The sequence below is a fragment of the Mus caroli genome, chromosome 3 (assembly GCF_900094665.2).
Source record: "Mus caroli chromosome 3, CAROLI_EIJ_v1.1, whole genome shotgun sequence".
Classification (NCBI taxonomy): Eukaryota; Metazoa; Chordata; class Mammalia; order Rodentia; family Muridae; genus Mus; species Mus caroli.
Genome location: NC_034572.1, coordinates 90,130,207 through 90,148,226, shown reverse-complemented (window position 1 = coordinate 90,148,226; position 18,020 = coordinate 90,130,207). Strand labels below are relative to the sequence as shown.

The window sequence follows — 18,020 nt, the reverse complement described above, 5'->3', positions numbered from 1 at the left end:
AATGGAGTGTCCTAATGAAATGCCAATGCTTAGAAGGTAGCTGTATTTAGAGATGGGGTCTTTAAAGGAGACAACTAAATTCAAATGCAGTCATCAGAGAGCCTCTAACCCAATACATTTGGTTTGTATGAGAAAATTAGAATACAGAGGCTCAGAGAGATCAGGTGCTATCACAGGACAAGACCTTCTGCAGAAGACCCAAGAAGAAGTCAACCCTGGACACCTTGATCTTGGATGTTCACCCTCCAGAAATATGAGAAAATGCCATTCTGTTGGTTTAGCCTCTTTGTCTGTTGGCATCGTTATGATGTTCTCGGCACATTAATACAGCATCCAACACAAAATATACGTGATGGGTACTTGTTGAAGAGAATTTGTAAATGTTACATTTTATCCAGCTACTAAGTCTCCCAAAGCTGAGAAAAGCTACAGTACAGAATAGCCAAGTGCCCTCTAATTACCTGACACATTGTAAAGCCTCAGCATGCAGCTATGTTCTGGCCTTCAGTTGTGTGCCCCTTGCTCCCTCTCTGACCGAATCATGAAGCATTTGTTTATGCATCTTTCTGGCCTGAGGTTTTAGCAATATGCTATTTTTACAGTCTGGTCGTAAGTACACTATTTTAAAAAGGCGTGAGCTGCTTTTATTCCCAGTACTCTGTTTATATCCAAGGAGGCTTTAAGTTCTAACTCATCCACACCGAATACAGTAGTTAATTTCAAAATTATTACTTATTGTAGATATTATTTATACATTCTTTGAGTGGTGGACATTCAGATTGTTTACAACTTTGTCTTACGACTCTCAGTGACTCTGTTAGAGCATCTGTGTGCATGCTTCATAAACGTGAGAGTTTTTTAGAGCATGAAATTTCTCTCATGGCCACACACAGGGGACACTGGGAAAGCTGACAGCTGAAGCAGCTCAGAGGCAGTGGGGGCCCAGTGGCCCTGCATGGCCACTCCTGGGTTAACAGCGTGGGAGGGATGCTCTACTGTACAAGAATACCAAGGGGCAGGAAATTTGAACGCACAAGCATAAGGGTTTTATGTTTCACTAGCTTTTAAAGATAATTCCACATTTCTATTAAAAAAAAAAAGACTCTAACTTTGACTCTTGTGTTGGTAACCTGTGAATTCTTGTCTCACACTGTCTCCAACACTTGGTATTGTCAGACATTTTAAGTTTGTCAAAGTAGGTATTTTCTTTTTCAAAAAGTCATATCTGTCTGAATACAAATAACTAAAAGGACTCTCTCCACTCATTTCTTGTAATTTTTTGTAATCTGACCAGGCACCATTTCAAGGACAATCATTTTCCTACTCCTTGTCTCTTGTTCAGTTTGTTTTATTTTTTGAGACAGGGTTTCTCTCTGTAACAGAGCCCTTGCTGTCCTGGAACTCACTCTGTAGACCCGGCTGGCCTCGAACTCAGAAATCTGCCTGTCTCTGCCTCCTGGGATTAAAGGCGTGTGCCACCACTGCTGGTTTGTTCTTTTTAAGATACAGAAAGTTGAAAAAAAAATGACATACTATATTGCAGTCCGTAGAATCCAAGCAACATGGGTGATGGTGATTTTTCAGATACCAGTAACTTGCTAGATCTGTGGGTAAATTTCATTTTCTTTGTTGAGTCAATGTTTTCTATAATATATGAACTTTTTTTTGCTGATAAAACAGGATTGTATATAACATTAGATCTCATTTGTGTGTAGTTAATATCCCACCGACTCGTTTCATATAAAGCTTTAAGGCTTCTGTCAAAACATATGCACACCAGTAACTCCAGCACAGCAGACACTGAGGGGTCACACATTCAAAGTCAGCCCGTGTTACATTGCAAAGCCTTATTCAAACAAAAAGGAAGAAGAAAGAAAGTCTCAAAACCAGTAATGTGCCCAATGGGAAGTTTTATTTACTGGTTTATTTATTGACTGGAAAACTGAAAAGAACACATTTTCACAATTTTAGAAGTGACAAATACCTGTATTTCAAGTGACTTCTAGTCTTCCTCGAGGGATTTGGAAACTTCACATAATTTGCATAACCCGATTAAGTTCTTCTATTTAACCGCATATTTCTTTTTTATTTTCTTTTTTTTTTTTTAAGATTTATTTATTATATGTAAGTACACTGTAGTTGTCTTCAGACACTCCAGAAGAGGGAGTCAGATCTCGTTAGTTGTGATGGTTGTGAGCCACCATGTGGTTGCTGGGATTTGAACTCCGGACCTTTGGAAGAGCAGTCGAGTGCTCTTACCCACTGAGCCATCTCACCAGCCCTAACCGCATATTTCTTACAGTATGTTGAAAAAACTAGTATTTAGTGGTGCTGTGTTGATTTTAAATTAATTTTAAAATTAGCATTCACAATGAGTCTCATAATGACATTTATACACATGACAATTATATCTCATTCTAATGTGTTTCCTTTCTTCCTGCCTCCAGCCCCTCTACCCCAAACCCCGCGGTTCCTAAAGCTCCCTGGCCCCCTTCCTCTACTAAATAGTCTTTCTGTTTTGTGCTCCTTGTATTCATTCCCTTGTATTCCAATACAATGTCTATCCGGGTCTCCCTCTCTTAAAATCTCCTTCTCACCTCTGGTGATCCTTTGCAGTTTCATCTCTCACACACGTCATTATTTTGGTGTAAATATTTGAAGCACTAATAGCCAATGATTTGTTGCAGTTATTTGTCTTCCTGGTTTTACAGTTCTCCATTGTAAGAAGGTGAGGAACAAAACACCTTGATCCGAAGTGTGATAATAGTGTGTCATCTGTTGAAGTTTTTGGAAACTGAAGCTTTAAGATCCAGTTGATTGCTAATTGTTCTTGCTTTTTAGATAAAAATGTGTTTTCCCTTTAAATTCTCAAGTTGGTTTTGTTCGGGCCCTGGAAACAATGAATTAACTGCCCCCGCCCATTGCAGGGGCCCTGGAAACCGGGCGTCCCTGCAAGCCAGCCAAATTCAGTACTTTGGGCGCCGTGAGCTCGCAGTCCCTGCGGTCCTGAGTAGGGGGCGGGTGGAAGCTCCGCGCCTTCCTGGGGTCTCTAAGGTCTACAACATCCCTAAATAGCGCTCCCTTTGTTCCTTCATTCAACAAACGTGATGAATTTCAGCTCCCCTTCTCTCTTTAGGAAACCCAGTTGAGTCTCATTCTATGACCTACCAAATTCAAAATGCCGTCTCTTGATGCTACTTTGTTTGGATACTTTAGAAAACGGGGGCTGCCTCTGTAACCTAGCCTGGGCTATCAGAGAACTTGCTATGTAGTACAGACCTGGGACCCCGCTGCCCCAGCCTGCCCAGTGCTACGATGACGTGCGAGGGCTTCAGAAAAGATGCTCAGCAAATAGTGTCCGAGGGAGCTGTCTCCCGCGGTGCGCCAAGCGCTTCCCCACTCAGGACCAGAAGCCAGCACAGCGCCTGTCCGGGGGAACAGGCTGCCTCCCACTCCCTACCGAGAAGCTTCGGGAATGGCATCGGCGCTTAGCAGCTGAGTCTGAGTCCCGGACTCCACGGAGGAACTACAATTCCCAGTATCGGAGCTACCCGGACTCCCGGAAGCCGAGGCTTTGGCGACCGGAAGCAGCTGAGACCCAACAGGCCTGAGGTTAATTCAGCCAGGAAAGTGGGTGGGAAGGGCTGTGGGGCACCTGTCAATTCGCCACCATGAACGTGGTCTTTGCTGTGAAGCAGTATATTTCCAAAATGATAGAGGACAGCGGGCCGGGCATGAAGGTACTTCTCATGGATAAAGAAACGGTGAGTTTGCTTTTGCTCAGTATTTATAAAGGAAGCTCTGCCTTCCTTAGAATTGCTGGCCCCGTTCCGCTGTAGAACTTCGCATTTCACTGATGACGATGGTCAGGGCTGTCTGGCACTGGGAAAGTTGTAGAATGCTTTCCCAGTGGGTGTGCAGTCTAACCAGCTCTAACCGGTGCCAAGAGACTTCTTACCCCTGAAAGAGTGTCTGCAAAGAAGTTGTTACTGGCGACACAGGGAAGACTTTACTGAACGTTGTTTTAAAAGTAAATTGTTGGGGTTCAGCTGAAATAACAGGCTATTTGTTGACCACAAGTTTAAAAAAAGAACTGTAAAGGAATGGCGAAGATCCTCTTTAGAAGTTTCTGAGTTGTTCGTGTTCAGAGAGAGTGGTAGGTTTTCATTCTAACACATTACAGCCTGTTTTGGATATTTGGTAAATATTATTCTGTATATTAGGATTTAAACTACCTACTCAAATATTAGTGGCAAAAGGCTTAACTATTGATGCATGTTTTTACTAGTCCGGACTAGTATAATCTTAGTTCGTTCTTTTGCTTTACAGACTGGTATAGTGAGTATGGTCTACACACAGTCAGAGATTCTTCAGAAGGAAGTATACCTCTTCGAACGAATTGATTCTCAAAATCGAGAGATCATGAAACACCTAAAAGCAATTTGTTTCCTTCGACCCACAAAGGTACTACACACACTGAGCTGCCGTCTCTGTGGGCAAATGCAGAATACTGATCCGAAAGCATTAAGAAGGCAAAATAAATTTGTGTTACCATCATTTGTGGCATCATAATTATCCTGTTTTGTCAGTTGTGACCTTTCTTCTCTCCTTTCCATGCCTCAGTTTACCCCTCACAGCCAGGTTTTCCTTCTAGAGATCTTTTAGAATAATAGCTATTCCCAAAGCCACGAACTCTGGGAACCTAAGTCACTTTAGTGCTGGCTTGACCTGGTACCTCGTGCTGAACACCACCGTCACATCTCTTTCCTACAGCTCTTACTGTCGTGAACCTTTCTCATTTTAGTTCCACCTGTCCTCAGGAACAAATCTGTCTTTATCATAAAAATCAGTGAGCGGTCACTCCGTGATTGCTATAGTGGCTCAGTCTGACTCCTTCCGTTAAACCCAGTGGTCTAGCATGAAAAGGCCCTCTTTTGGCCAGTTTGGTCTTTCTTTACATATTTAACATTCCTGTGCTCCAATTCTCGTCCTGCATTATAGCCAACTGGGCCTTTTTGTTATCATTCCTCTACATATTTATTCCTGTCCTTTATCTGTTTACTTCCTCTAAAAAATTCATATGCCATTTTTTAGCTTTTGTACATCAACTTGCAAATCTGGCTTCAGTGCCCTCTTTACACGAAAACTGTGTAGCTGAGGTGGGGGTGGGGTATGCCAAAGGCTGCGTGTGGAGGATGGAGAGCACCTTGCAGGAGCTGGTTCTTGCCTCCCTTTTGAGTCCCAGGACTCAAACTCACGTCACCAGGCTTACCCTCTGAGCCATCTCCTCTCTCTGACACCCTTGTTTGTTTTAAACAAACGAACAAACAAACAACAAAACCCTCTCCTACTTCTTATTTTTTTAGCGTTCTATATTTTTGGTTTTGGTTTTGGTTTGAAACAGGCCTAGCTGACCTGGGACTCATGCTAAATATCAGGCTGTCCATAAGTTTGTGGCAATCCTGCCTCTGACACGGAGTGCTAGTATTGTAAGTGTCTGCCACCATGACTGGCTTTATTTCCTCTTGTCCCATCTTCGTGTTTGTCAACTCCAGTGTGCCTTCATCATGTGTGTACATTGGGCACTTTGCCAAATGCAAACCCGATTTTGTCACGACGCTTGAAATCACCGAATGACTGCTCACTTCCATGGTAAAAATAGATCCCTTCCTTGTTGACTGCAGAGTACAGTGTGGTCCAGTTCCTATCATTTTTTGAGCCTTTTTGCCCCTCTTCACCGCTACACTAGCCTTCAGTCCACTTACAGTCTCATGTTTTACTGTGCCACATGGCCTTTGCACGGACTCCCACCTCTGCCTGGAACTTCTTCATCAAGCAAGTCTTCCCTGGGCTTACTGGACATTCAGCCATCTCTCTTAGGAACAGCCCTGCCTTCCTCTCTGTCACTGGTCACAGCTGAAGGTGTTTGTCCTTCCACAGGGTTTCATTGTATAGTCCTAGCTGGCTGCAGTTTTGTGATATTTCCCCAGCACCCCCACCTCTGCCTCCTGAATTCTAGGATCTCAGGCATGTGATACTTATTTGGCCAAGTTCCATGGGTTTTGTGATTGATACCGAGCCCACCTACCACAATAAGCCCCATGATAGCAGCAGTTGTATCTGGTTGTCCATCCCACTGTGTTCCCACAGTGCTTGCTACACAAAAGATGTTTAAGAAATAGTTGCTAAATTAATGTGGGGATTTTGTTTTTTCACATTTGTAGCTTTCAGACATGAAATTTTGGTCATCAAGAGGGGTCTTAGAGATGACTTAGTTCATTATCATATTTTGACCTTTTTATCTGGCCTTATAAAGAAGTTATACTAGACTTGGATTAATTGTTAAAAACAGTCCTTAATATTATAAAGTGAGTTTGAAATGGTAGCGTATGCCTACAATTCCAACCCTTGGGAAGTAGAGGCAGGAGCCACTGAAGCTCAGAGTCAACCTTAGCTACATAGTGCATTTAAGGCCCACTCAGGCTACATGAGCTTCTATCTCAAACAGCAACAAAAGGGGGCTGGAGAATGGCTCAGCAGTCAGGGTCACTTGCTGCATAATTATGTGAACCAAAGTTTAGATCCCAGTCCCACATAACTAGCTGAGCATCCCCCATATACCTTAAACCCCAGGTTCAAGGGAAGCAGAGACCAGATCTCTGGGATTTGCTGGCTTTCAGCCTAGGGAGAGACTCTGCCTCAAATGAATAGGCAGTAAGTGCTAGAAAATGACGCCCAGAACCCTTCTCTGGCCTCCCTGTACATGCACACACACACACACACACACACACACACACGCCTACACAGATACACATGCAAATAACTACATTTCTTAATGGCATAATATACATGTTTATGAAGATAACTTTTCTGTAGTTTAAATGTAAGCAATAACATAGTGACTCCCCCCCTCCATTGGGTAGACGTGGTACATTCCTGTTTGTTTGCTTGCTATCAAGACAGGGTCTGGCTGTGTCATCCAGGCTGACTTCAAACCCACATCCTCTTGGTTTCTGCCTTGTGAGTGCTGGGGTTTGTGCACAGCACCACCCCCAGTAGCAGCGTGCATTGCTTAAAATTATTTTTAACACTAGTGGCATGATTTAAACAAATTTTGAAGTGTTTAGTTTAAAATATATTAACAGGGATACAATCAAGCAGTCGAGCCTTTTTGTCCTTAGAAATTTTAGTTTAAAGACCTGATTTAATTTGAACTTTAACCATGTATTCTGGTATGAAAAAAACAGACCAACTGTTAGAATGGTCTGTGGATAGAATTCTCACGTTTTCACTGTATAAAAAGAACTGAGCAGAAGAGATGTCTCAGTAGTTAAGACTGTCTACTGCTCATACAGAGGACTCCATTGTGATTCCCAGCACCTTGTGTTGGGCAGCTCACAACCACCTGTAACTGGAGCCCAAGTGGCGTCTGACGCCTCTGTCCTCCACTGGCAGCTGTGTGTGCACACAGACACACATTCACACAATTGAAAAATTAAATCTTAAATGGACTGATTTTTTTTTTTTACTTCTATCATTTTTTTAATTTACTTTAAAATAATGTAATTATAGAAGGGCTCTCAGGCTGATACTTACACATACTTCATGAGCACTGTAGTTGTGGACTCTGAGACTTCAGTAAGTTAAAAGCCAAAGTAAAAACACTTAACTATATTTTCTCTTGTTTTTAAAGAACTACACACATTTTGGTAAGTAAGAAATTGGATTAGATGAATACAATTTATTGGTAAACAGCTTGAGGTAGATTTGCAATTAGTAGCAATTTTATGTTATATTTCAACATATGTCCTTTAGTTTTACATTACTTTAACCAAGAAAATGCCGACAACTTATATTTAGCATACTTACACATGTGAAAGTGTTCAGGATTCGGAGTAGTGTACTCTTTTGTTTGCAGCCTTCACTGCCCGCTGCATGTACAGTCCTGACCTCAGCACACTGTTAGGCACGGTACTTACTCATTTTTAAAGTTACATTTCTTATGGAGGTTGCAGGACAGTTTTCGGGAGCCGGTTCTCTCCTCCCACCGGGTGCATTGCAGGGACTCAGCTCAGGTCATCGGACAGGGCGGCAAATGCTCTTCTCTGCTGAGCCATCTTACCAGCCCTTCCTTCACTGAAGCACCTCTGCTCATGCTTTGTTTATTCTTTGTTTTCTAGGAGAATGTGGAATATCTGATCCAGGAGCTCCGAAGACCCAAGTACAGCATATATTTTATTTGTAAGTACTGTGGTTCACTTTTCAAATCATGGATGTGTGTCGGTGATATTGAGTAACTTGTATCATCAAGCTCATTGAACTCATCACCTAAAAGCTCGTGTGTTCCAAGTATTGAAAGTATTCTGGGAATGGACTGATAGCTCAGCTGTTAAGGAAACTGGCTGTTCTTCAAGAAGACCAGAGTTCAATGCCCAGCACCCACTTAGTGGCTCACAACCACCTGGAACTCCAGTTTCAGAAGATCCAGTGCCATCTCTGGCCTCCACAGATACGGCATACACATGGAGCACAAACATACATGCAGGCAAAATATACATAAAATAAAATTGAATAAACCTTTGAAAATTAGGTAATTGCCATCATCCCTCTTTCTGAAATCAAAATAACAATCTCCATTCATTGCTTAGATAAAAGTTTTATTTCACTTTGCATTTTAAAGACTTATTTATTCATATATTTTATGTATCTGAGTACATTGAAGCTGTCTTCAGATGGCTGTAACGGGCATCAGATCCCATTACAGATGGTTGTGAGCCACCATGTGGTTGCTGGGAATTGAACTCAGGACATCTGGAAAACCAGTCAGTGCTCTTAACCGCTCAGCCATCTCTCCATCCCTCACTTTGCATTTTAAAAGGCTGATTTATAAGCCAAAAGTTATAAGTAGTCAAACAGCATGTTTTTCTTTCCTCAAAGTGTTTACTTACTCCTGTGCTTCACCTCTAAATTGAGGTATAGAAAGGAATTTATTCTGGGGTAAGGACATACGGGAACTTACTGTATCTGTTGTTCTATGTGAGTCATGAAAGAATACATCACCAATCAGTTATCTCTTGGGGATGTGCAAGAGGGGAAGCCTGGAAATGAACTCTGTTCATATCTACATTTGGATTTCTTTCATTCTGCTATGGAAGTTACAGTTGTTCTCCTCTAGGGGTCACCATTGCTCTTTGTAGAATTAGTAAAGTCTGGCACTGGTTCCAAAACTAGGTAGCAAATCTAGCACCCAGAAAGTAGGACACTTAGCCTGGTGTGGTGGTGCACGCCTGGAATCCCAGCACTCAGGAGCAGATGCAGACAGATCTCCACCATACTGGTCTACATAGTGAGTCCCAGACTAGCCAAAGCTACGTAGAGAGACCTTGTCTCAAAAGCAGAGAGAGAAAAGAAAGTAGAACATTTAAGAGGTTTTCAAACTTTGGGGGTTTAGATTGTTGTCTAAGATATACACATTTCTTTCACCATATATTAGTATTTAATGATGCCAATGGCAGCACACACCTTTAACCCAAGCATCCTGGAGGCAGAGGAAGGTGGATTTCTGAGTTTGAGGCCAGCCTGGTCTACAGAGCAAGTTCTAGGACAGCCAGGGCTACACAGAGAAACCCTGACTCAGAAAAACAAAAACAAAGGAATTAATAATGCCAAAATTAACTTTAAATAATATTTTTAACTTTATAAAGAGCTGTTTCATATTTTATTTCACTTGAGCCTTTATAGCATCTATCATCTACCAGGTAAAACTATGTTTAATAGTTTCTCCTCCTAGGAATGGGTCAGCTGTGAGGCCAGCTTGGCCAGGTGTCTCTGTCTCTTAGCATCTGGGGCCCTGCACTTCCCTCCACTGCCTGGGAGTCCTCACGACATGTGGCCTCTAAACGTTGCACTAGAACTGTGAACCAATATGAAGCTCTTTTCTTTTAACTTACCCAGACAGTGATGTTGTGCTATTGACACAGAAAACAAAGTGATACTAGTTATAAAAATGACAGAGATCCTGTGTGCCAGTCTCCCCTAATGTGGCATCTGACGTAACAGTGGTGCAGTGTCACACACAGTCAAGCAGCACCGCCTTTCTGTCCCTACAAGGATCCTTGTGTTGCCCTTTTATTAACCATATTCACTTCTACCCCAATCCCAACCTTACCCCTGGCAACTGCCTCTCTGTTCTTCCTGTGACATTTGTTATTCTAAGAGTGCTCCGTAGGGAGAAGAGCGCATTGCCTGGGGGTGGCTTCTTTCATTCAGCACAGTTCTCTCTTTCCTCCTGAGTAGTATCCCTCTGTGTTCATTAACTCACCACTGAAGGACAGCTGACATGTTCCAGTGTGACTGCCTGAGATGCAGCTGTTAGAAACCTCTGAATGGGTTTCTGCATGAACATGACCTCATTTCTTTGGGATGGATGACAGATGCTGGGCCGTATGGTCGTGGCGTGTTTAGTGTTTTCCTGAGGAACCACACCGTTTCATGTCCCCACCGTCAGGGTAGTCCATGATCTCTGCACACTTGCTGTCATTTTTGCCAGTGTGGTAGGTGTGAGCCTCTACCCAGCAGCAGTGAGGGAATGAAGAAAGGACATACACACAGACATATGTGAAGAAAAGCTGGGCTTAGGTGGGCGTGTACACTGACGGAGCAGCACCAACTCTACACTAACCAGGAACCTCAGCGAGTTTATGATGAACGGGTAAAGAGAATGGGCGATTGGTTTAGCTCCATGTTTCTCAACCTTATGATCCCTTTGGGAAACAAATGACCCTTTCACAGGGGTCACATATCAGATATTTATATTATAATTCATAATAGTAGCAAAATTATAATTATGAGGTAATAATGAAAATAATTTTGTGGCTGGGGTCAGCACAACATGAAGAACTGTACTAAAATGTCACAGCATTTGGACAGTTGAGAACCACTGGTTAGCTAGTTTTCCAGGACATCTCTGTAGGAGAGAGAGCAGTCTCTAGCTGCAAATACCAGGAGGAGCAAGCTGCAGTTGCTAGTGTTCACACAAATGGCTAACAGTCTAACTCCCACTAGAGGAAGACTTTGCTATCCATCTGAGCCATGGGGCAAGGTTTTGCTAATTTCCCAATTTGCTAATTTCCTAATTTCTGAGGCATTGGTCCTTAATGTGGTCATGCCCAAGTGTAGTCATTTTAATATTTTTTTAAATCAAATTACAAGCTACAGCCTCATATATGCATATGTATGTATATAATATGTTTCTTTGAGTTCTGTCTTTAAGTCAATATATAATAGAAGCATTCTTTTTCTGAGTTTCTTTGCTGAAAATGGGATGGGGTCATGTAGTAAAAGACCTCATTTCCTCCACACAGCGTCCTCCACAACAAAGAATAGTAAGTCTAGTATTTCTAAAGATTGTATGATTTGGGCTAGAAATCTACAAAGCAGAAGAAAATTACGTTAGTACTAAATTCTACAAAATATCAACTACTGAAATTTGTAGGGTATAACTACCGAACTCAGGATTTTATTTGGTTAAAGTAAACCAAGTAAGTTACTATTTAGTAATTTTATTCACTATAGACTTTTAGCACAATCCAAGGTAACACTAAACTGGCCTGCTGCTTGCTTTACAGTTAATAATTTGAGGGCTGCTAAATCTCTTACTCAACAGGCCCTTTTTATTAAAGAAAACTATTTTTAAAGCACTATAGAAAACGTCAACTGCATATACATAAAACAGTATGATTCTGATAAATCCCAGTGTGCCCAGCCACACACAGTCTTGTTTTAATATGTTCCCATCTTCTATCCACCAATATTTTAAAAAATGAATCTAAAATGTCATATAAGATTTATTTGCCAGTATTTTATTATGCATCTTTAATAGAGATAGATTCATGTGGTTAGAAATGAAAAGTAACTCCTATTTTCAGGATCTCAACTCAGTTGTCAGATTTCAAATTCTTTCCTATCTGTCTGTCTGTCCATCCATCCACCCACCTACCCATCTGTCTGTCTGTCTATCTATCTATCCATCCATCCATCCATCCACCCACCCATCCATCTGTCTCTTCATTGTTTGAGTCTGGACTAAAGTAAGGCTCACTTACCGAATCTTATCTGTCAGTGTGCTGAGTTTCCCTGGTTTCCTATAGGACCTCTTCTTCCAAGCAGCTGCTTTACTGAGGAAGCACTTATGTTTTCTACAGACTCCATCTTCTTGATTTCATCAGTGTGGGTAGTTCTGCCTACTCCAAGTTAAAACTGTCTCTTTATCCATTGAGTCTGTAAGTAGATAAAGAACCTGAAATGGATTAAGTCTTGATTTCTTTTTGGCAAGAATACAAAATAGGTGATTCTATATAGTTTCTCTGGTGATATTTTTAGTGAAATTAGTGTTTACAGGTTATTAAGTGAGGAGTTGGGGTGTGTGTGTGTGAAGTATTCTATCATTCACATCCCATGGGGTTTTTAGATGAAAATGTTTCTATAAAAAAAAAAAAATCTTCCCTCGTCTTTTATTTAATACAACTTACATATAAAAGAGAGGAGAAAAGTTTGCTTTATTCCCTATAATTATCATCTAAGGCAGCTATTTGAGTTTGTAGTGTCTTCCGATGTCTTCATTGATGGTCTTTTTTAAAAATATTAACTTGGGAATTTAAACATATTTGTGCTCCTTATTCCAGCCTAAAGGTATATGACTGTGCCATGTGCCACACTATGTGCTAAACGTCACCGGTTCTTTAGGCTTTACCACTGGCCTGTTTAAGTCTAATTGCAGCAAAACTGATGCCATTTGAGTCCAATGTGATGTATCTGTTTCAGATTTCAGTAATGTGATCAGCAAGAGTGACGTGAAGTCGCTGGCTGAAGCTGACGAGCAGGAAGTTGTGGCTGAAGTTCAGGTAAAGGTGTGGGTCCTGGAGCATCCCTTGAGTTGTCCCTGTTAGAAGATTTTAGTCTAAAAATAAGGAAGGTGCTGTCTGGTCAGACAAAATCAATGTGCACACACCAGACTAGGCTTATATTTAGAAACTTTGCAGGAGGTTCTAAGTTGACTAGAAAGAGAAGTCATGGAATAAGCAGGAGGGAGCAGAGGGGCTGATTCACTGGGGGACATTTTCACAGTTGGGGAAGAGACGGGTGTGTTCTTTGTCAGTTCACGATAATTCCTGGGCCTTCATCAGTAAGACTGCATGACTGGGAGAGAAGAGGGATCAAAGGCTGAGTGAGGGCTCCCCATGCTCTGGTTGAGATATTATCATTTGGGAACTAATAGCCAGCCTTTGTCACTAAGGTAAACTTGGGGTCTCCTAGTCATTTATTTTATATGCTATGTGATGTATAACATTAGCATGTATACCGTTAGTTTTCCTACTTGAAGAGGTCAGTGTTCTTGAACACATTTGTCATAAATATTTGATATAGTTATCACTTACATGAAAAGTACTGTATTCATAGGCAACAAATTAAGTAATTTTGAGTTTTTCAAAAAGATGTTCTTTTTGAGTGATAGAATATATGAAAAGAATGATTTATTTTAAATCATTATCCCACACAAGAATACACTTGTCACTTAATATGGTATAATATTAAAACTACAGCAGTGTTTTGCTTTTTGCTAATTGAAAATTTACTTTGGTGTGTATACTTCAACTTTTTAAAAGAACATTTATCATTGCTGTATTTTATAGTTAGTTCAATCCCACCATATTGACCATTGCTACTCACTTGAACATCTTGTACCTCTTCACCTTATATGTTCCCGTTTGACTGTGGTACTTGATGCAGCTGCAGCCTATACAGCACTCAGTTCAGCTGCAGTCCATAGCACTTGATGCAGCTGCAGCCTTTAGCACCCAGTTCAGCTGTTGTCCTAGCGCTTGATGCAGTTGGAGTCCATGGACTGACTAACCCTGATGCTTTTCATCTGCAGGAATTTTATGGTGACTACATTGCGGTGAATCCACATTTGTTTTCTCTCAATATTTTGGGTTGCTGTCAGGTATGGAAGGCAAAGATTTTCAAAATAAGTTAATCAAGTGGAAATTAATTCAACAAGTAATGAATTAAAAGAAAAAAGAAAATATTTCCTTTTAATGTTTTTAACCAAAGGGTCGAAATTGGGATCCAGCCCAGCTATCAAGAGCGACTCAAGGGTTGACAGCTCTCCTTTTGTCTCTGAAGAAGTGCCCCATGATTCGCTATCAGCTTTCATCAGAGGCTGCAAAGAGACTGGGAGAATGTGTTAAGGTATAGTATTCCCTGTCCCCAGTTCTAAAACCTCAAGGCTAGTCATTTGCCCATAATAGTTAGGCAATATCTGAAATGCCAGGCATGGTGGTGCATGCCTTGGCAAGAAGATCTCTGAGTTCAAGGCCAGCCTGGTCTACAAAAGCAAGTTCCAGGCCACACATGGCTACACAGTGAGACTCTGACTCAAAATAAATAAAATAAATAGATAAAAAGACGAGAGGAAGAAGAAAGGAAGAAAGCAAAAGATGTGATATGTTAGGTTTTTTGGGTTTTTTTTGGTGATATGTTAGTTTTATTGGCAAAGAGGTATGGCTATATAAATTCAAAATAATAAAAAGGAACAAACTAGCACCAATACCCTTAGGTTTAACCTAAGAAATATGCAGAGCTATTTAACTTCAGGGACCCAAGTGACTCACTTGTAAAGTAGGGTTTCAAGGCCTACTTCTTAATTAGCGTGCTACAACTCCATGAAGGGTTTTGGATCCTTTTACAGGAGGCCCATGCGGGAGGGAAAACTGTGCAATGTGTTTTTATTCTCCTGCCGTCTCTACTTGCGGCTAACTGCTTAACCAGACCTCTCCTCTCTTTCATCCTCAGCAAGTGATAAGTAAAGAGTACGAACTCTTTGAATTCCGGCGGACAGAGGTTCCTCCGCTACTTCTCATTCTGGATCGCTGTGATGACGCCATTACCCCACTGCTCAACCAGGTGCAGAACCTTCGTTAGCAGAAAGAAGGATGTTTTTGTGTGGTGCTCATAACACGCAAATATGGAAACCCCATCCGTTCTACCCACCCCCTTGCTTTCAGCTGTTCTTGGTTGTGCTGTACATTCTGTGGTGTGTTGGTGTCCTGTCATTCATGCTGGCTTCTGCCTCTCCTCCTGTTCCTCCTGCCACTGTCCCTCTGTCATCAAGGCAGCTTCTAAGCTCTGGACTCCACGTCCCAGGGTCTCCTTTTCTGGCCTTCCTGCTCAAGTGTTGGTCTAACCTCAGTCTCTTGTCCTAACAGTGAAACAGGCATCCATTCAGTTCCTTCTTTGATTTTTCTTCAACCTGCATTCTGCAAAACCAAGGTTGTTAAGGACAACTCTCAGCTTACAGCACCTGGCCTAAAACCTTTGTTGTTCCCATTTACCCTCTGGGTTAGAGACAGTCTCCTGATTGTGACACCCAAGCACGCGCAGGGTGTGTACCCGTCTTCACATAAGGCCTCCTGCTTCCTGCAGGAGAGGTGCTGCCTGGTTTCTTGCCATTGTGCTTTCAGTGTGACTGCTGTCTAAGGGAAGGTGTCCGGATGCCTTCTCCCCACTTTACCTAGCACAGCTTCTCTCCCTGGAAACCACGGGGAAAGCAGAGAGCAGCCTTCTAAAGACAGCTTCAGCAGACAGGGTGCGCTTCCTCCCTCAGGGTGTGGAGACTGTGTCTCTTCTGCCTCATGCTGCACCTGCCAAGGTGCATCTTTGGTTGTTTTGACAGTCTCGGCTAACACTCCCGGGGTAGCCTGCGTCCCCTCATGCTTGTTCTTCTGCAAGTTAAACAAGTGCTTCCTTGTATGTAGCTCTGCACTGTGTGTGGTGATTTTGGATCTAGAGGGAAAGCTGTCTCCTCCATGTCAGTTTCTCTCAGCAGATAGTAATGGCAGTGCCAAGGGTAACCCACTGTGGAAGGAAGCCCCTCTCTAGAATAAGGTAACATCTGGCCACCAAAGGAACTTGATAGCAGAGACAAATAAAAGGGGGAGAGAGAAATCTGGAGAAATGGCTGAGTGGATAAGAGTACATACTGCTCTTGCAGAGGGCTTGAGTTCTGTGGCCCAGCCCCGACACTGGGCAGCTCGCAGCCACTTTTAACTCCTGTTCCAAGGAGTCCAACACCCAGCCTGGCCTTTGCAGGCTGGACACTCATCCACAAACCCACATTCAAACTTAAATAATTAAAAATAAAATTAAAATCTTTTTTAAATAGTAGAAAGAAAAGTAATAATCTGTAATTCTGTATCCCAGAGAAAAACAGATTTCACTGAGAACCTATAATTGTGTGTACTGAACTAGGTATTGTATGTAAGAGTTAAAAGAGAGAGTCTCTTGTTCTAAACAAAACAAAATCCCCTGTGTCCTAAAAGGAGGAGAAACTAGCTTTTACTTGTAGAGTAAGCGCTGTAGACAAACCATGGGCTCTGTCCGCTTGGCTGAGCTCACTGTAAATGCCCAGGGGAGCAGGCTTCCTCAGGGTCCTCTTGGCAAATCTGTATTTTTGTTGTTGTTTGTTTTAATTTGTTCTGGAGATTGAAAACCCCCTTTCTTTTCCTTTTTTCTTTTATGTCTTTGGGTGTTTTGCCTGTGTATGTGTCTTTGTGCTACCTGTATTGCCTGTTGCCATTGGAGGCCAGAAAGGCACTGGGTTCCCCTGGAGCTGGATTCACAGACAGCTGTGAACCACCGTATGGGTGCTAGGATCTGAACCTCAGGTCCTTTGGAAGACCATCCAGTGTTCTTAACCACTGAACAATCTTTCCCATCCTTTGACAAATCTTTCTGGCAATAAAGCACCTTCTTTTGGGCTAGAGGCGGCTCAGTGTTAAGAGTACTAATTGCTCTTCCAGATGACCCAAGTTCAGTTCCCGTAGGATCTGATGCCCTCTATGGCTTCCAAAGACATCTACACACATGTGGCACACACACATATATACAAAATAACAAAATTTAAAGTACTCTCCTTTATTACATCTTAAATTCTTTCTTTTTTAAAAAAATGTGGATGCTTTACCTAAATGTATGTTTGTGCAACAAGAGTGTGCCTGGTGCTCATGGAGGCCAGGGAGGGAGCTGAACTCCCAGAGCTGGAGCTACAGACAGTTGGGAGCTGCCACAGGGTGCTGGGAATTGAACCTGGTCCTCAGAAGAACAGCCAGTGTTCTTAACCACTGAGCCATCTCTCCAGCCCCTTAAATTACTTCTTAATAAATTTAATTGTAAATATATGTATAAATACATCTAGCTTGATTCTAGATGTAGTAGTAACTTGCTAAAAGATTCTTAGTTTTGTAAAAATACAGTCTCCATAAATGGTGAGAAGGCAAATTTTTGGCATTTACCTTTCTGGTTTTTAACCAAACAAATTTACATTTTTGAAGGCTGTAATAAATCAATCCTTCACAATTCATACTCAGTTAAAAACATAAGATAAAATGGATCCAAGGCAAGTGTCTGATTATGCCAGTGTTTTGATTAACTCACAAGGGTTTTTCTGATAATATTAGTGTTCCCTGGATAAATATAGCACCACTCAGATCTGCAAGAACACACTTCTCAGGCCGCAGAGAACCACAGAAGCGTGCAGGAACTGGTGCAGCTTGTAACTGCACTACCAATATAGCCCTAGCTGGCAAGCCAAAAATATGCCCTTAATTCACAGGCAAAAATCAGAGCTAATGATAGCTGCAGTCACTTTCTTTCTATCAGGAGTATTAATATTGTTCCATTTTCTCTAAAGTGTGAAATGTAAAAGTATTTTGACTGTTTGAGTGTTTAAGTAATTAAAGTGACAATCTGAATACTTACTAGAGAACAAAGTATTAATAAAAATACAAACTAGATAGAGGAACTTGGTGTGAAGCAGGCTACTTACTAAATATGCCATTGTTCTTGGTTTCCTAAACACTTGATATTTCCATGTTTTGTCACTTGATATTTCCATGTTTTGTCACTTGACAATTCTTTTTTTTTTTTTTTTTTTTTTTTTTTTTTTTTTTTTTTTTTTTTTT

The 18,020-nt window shown here is 41.6% G+C and overlaps 1 protein-coding gene across 1 annotated transcript in view; it reads left to right on the top strand.

Annotated features, from left to right (window-relative positions):
• Positions 1 to 2,990: 2,990 nt before the first annotated feature.
• The window catches only part of Vps45 (vacuolar protein sorting 45 homolog), a 61,239-nt gene continuing 46,209 nt past the window's right edge, over positions 2,991 to 18,020 (top strand). Inside the window, exons 1-7 of the mRNA XM_021157688.1 lie at positions 2,991 to 3,764; positions 4,330 to 4,464; positions 8,181 to 8,241; positions 12,823 to 12,902; positions 13,934 to 14,002; positions 14,113 to 14,250; positions 14,854 to 14,964. Of these exons, the coding sequence (XP_021013347.1) occupies positions 3,672 to 3,764; positions 4,330 to 4,464; positions 8,181 to 8,241; positions 12,823 to 12,902; positions 13,934 to 14,002; positions 14,113 to 14,250; positions 14,854 to 14,964 (687 nt within the window). The 5' untranslated portion in view covers positions 2,991 to 3,671. The remainder of the gene's footprint in view (positions 3,765 to 4,329; positions 4,465 to 8,180; positions 8,242 to 12,822; positions 12,903 to 13,933; positions 14,003 to 14,112; positions 14,251 to 14,853; positions 14,965 to 18,020) is intronic.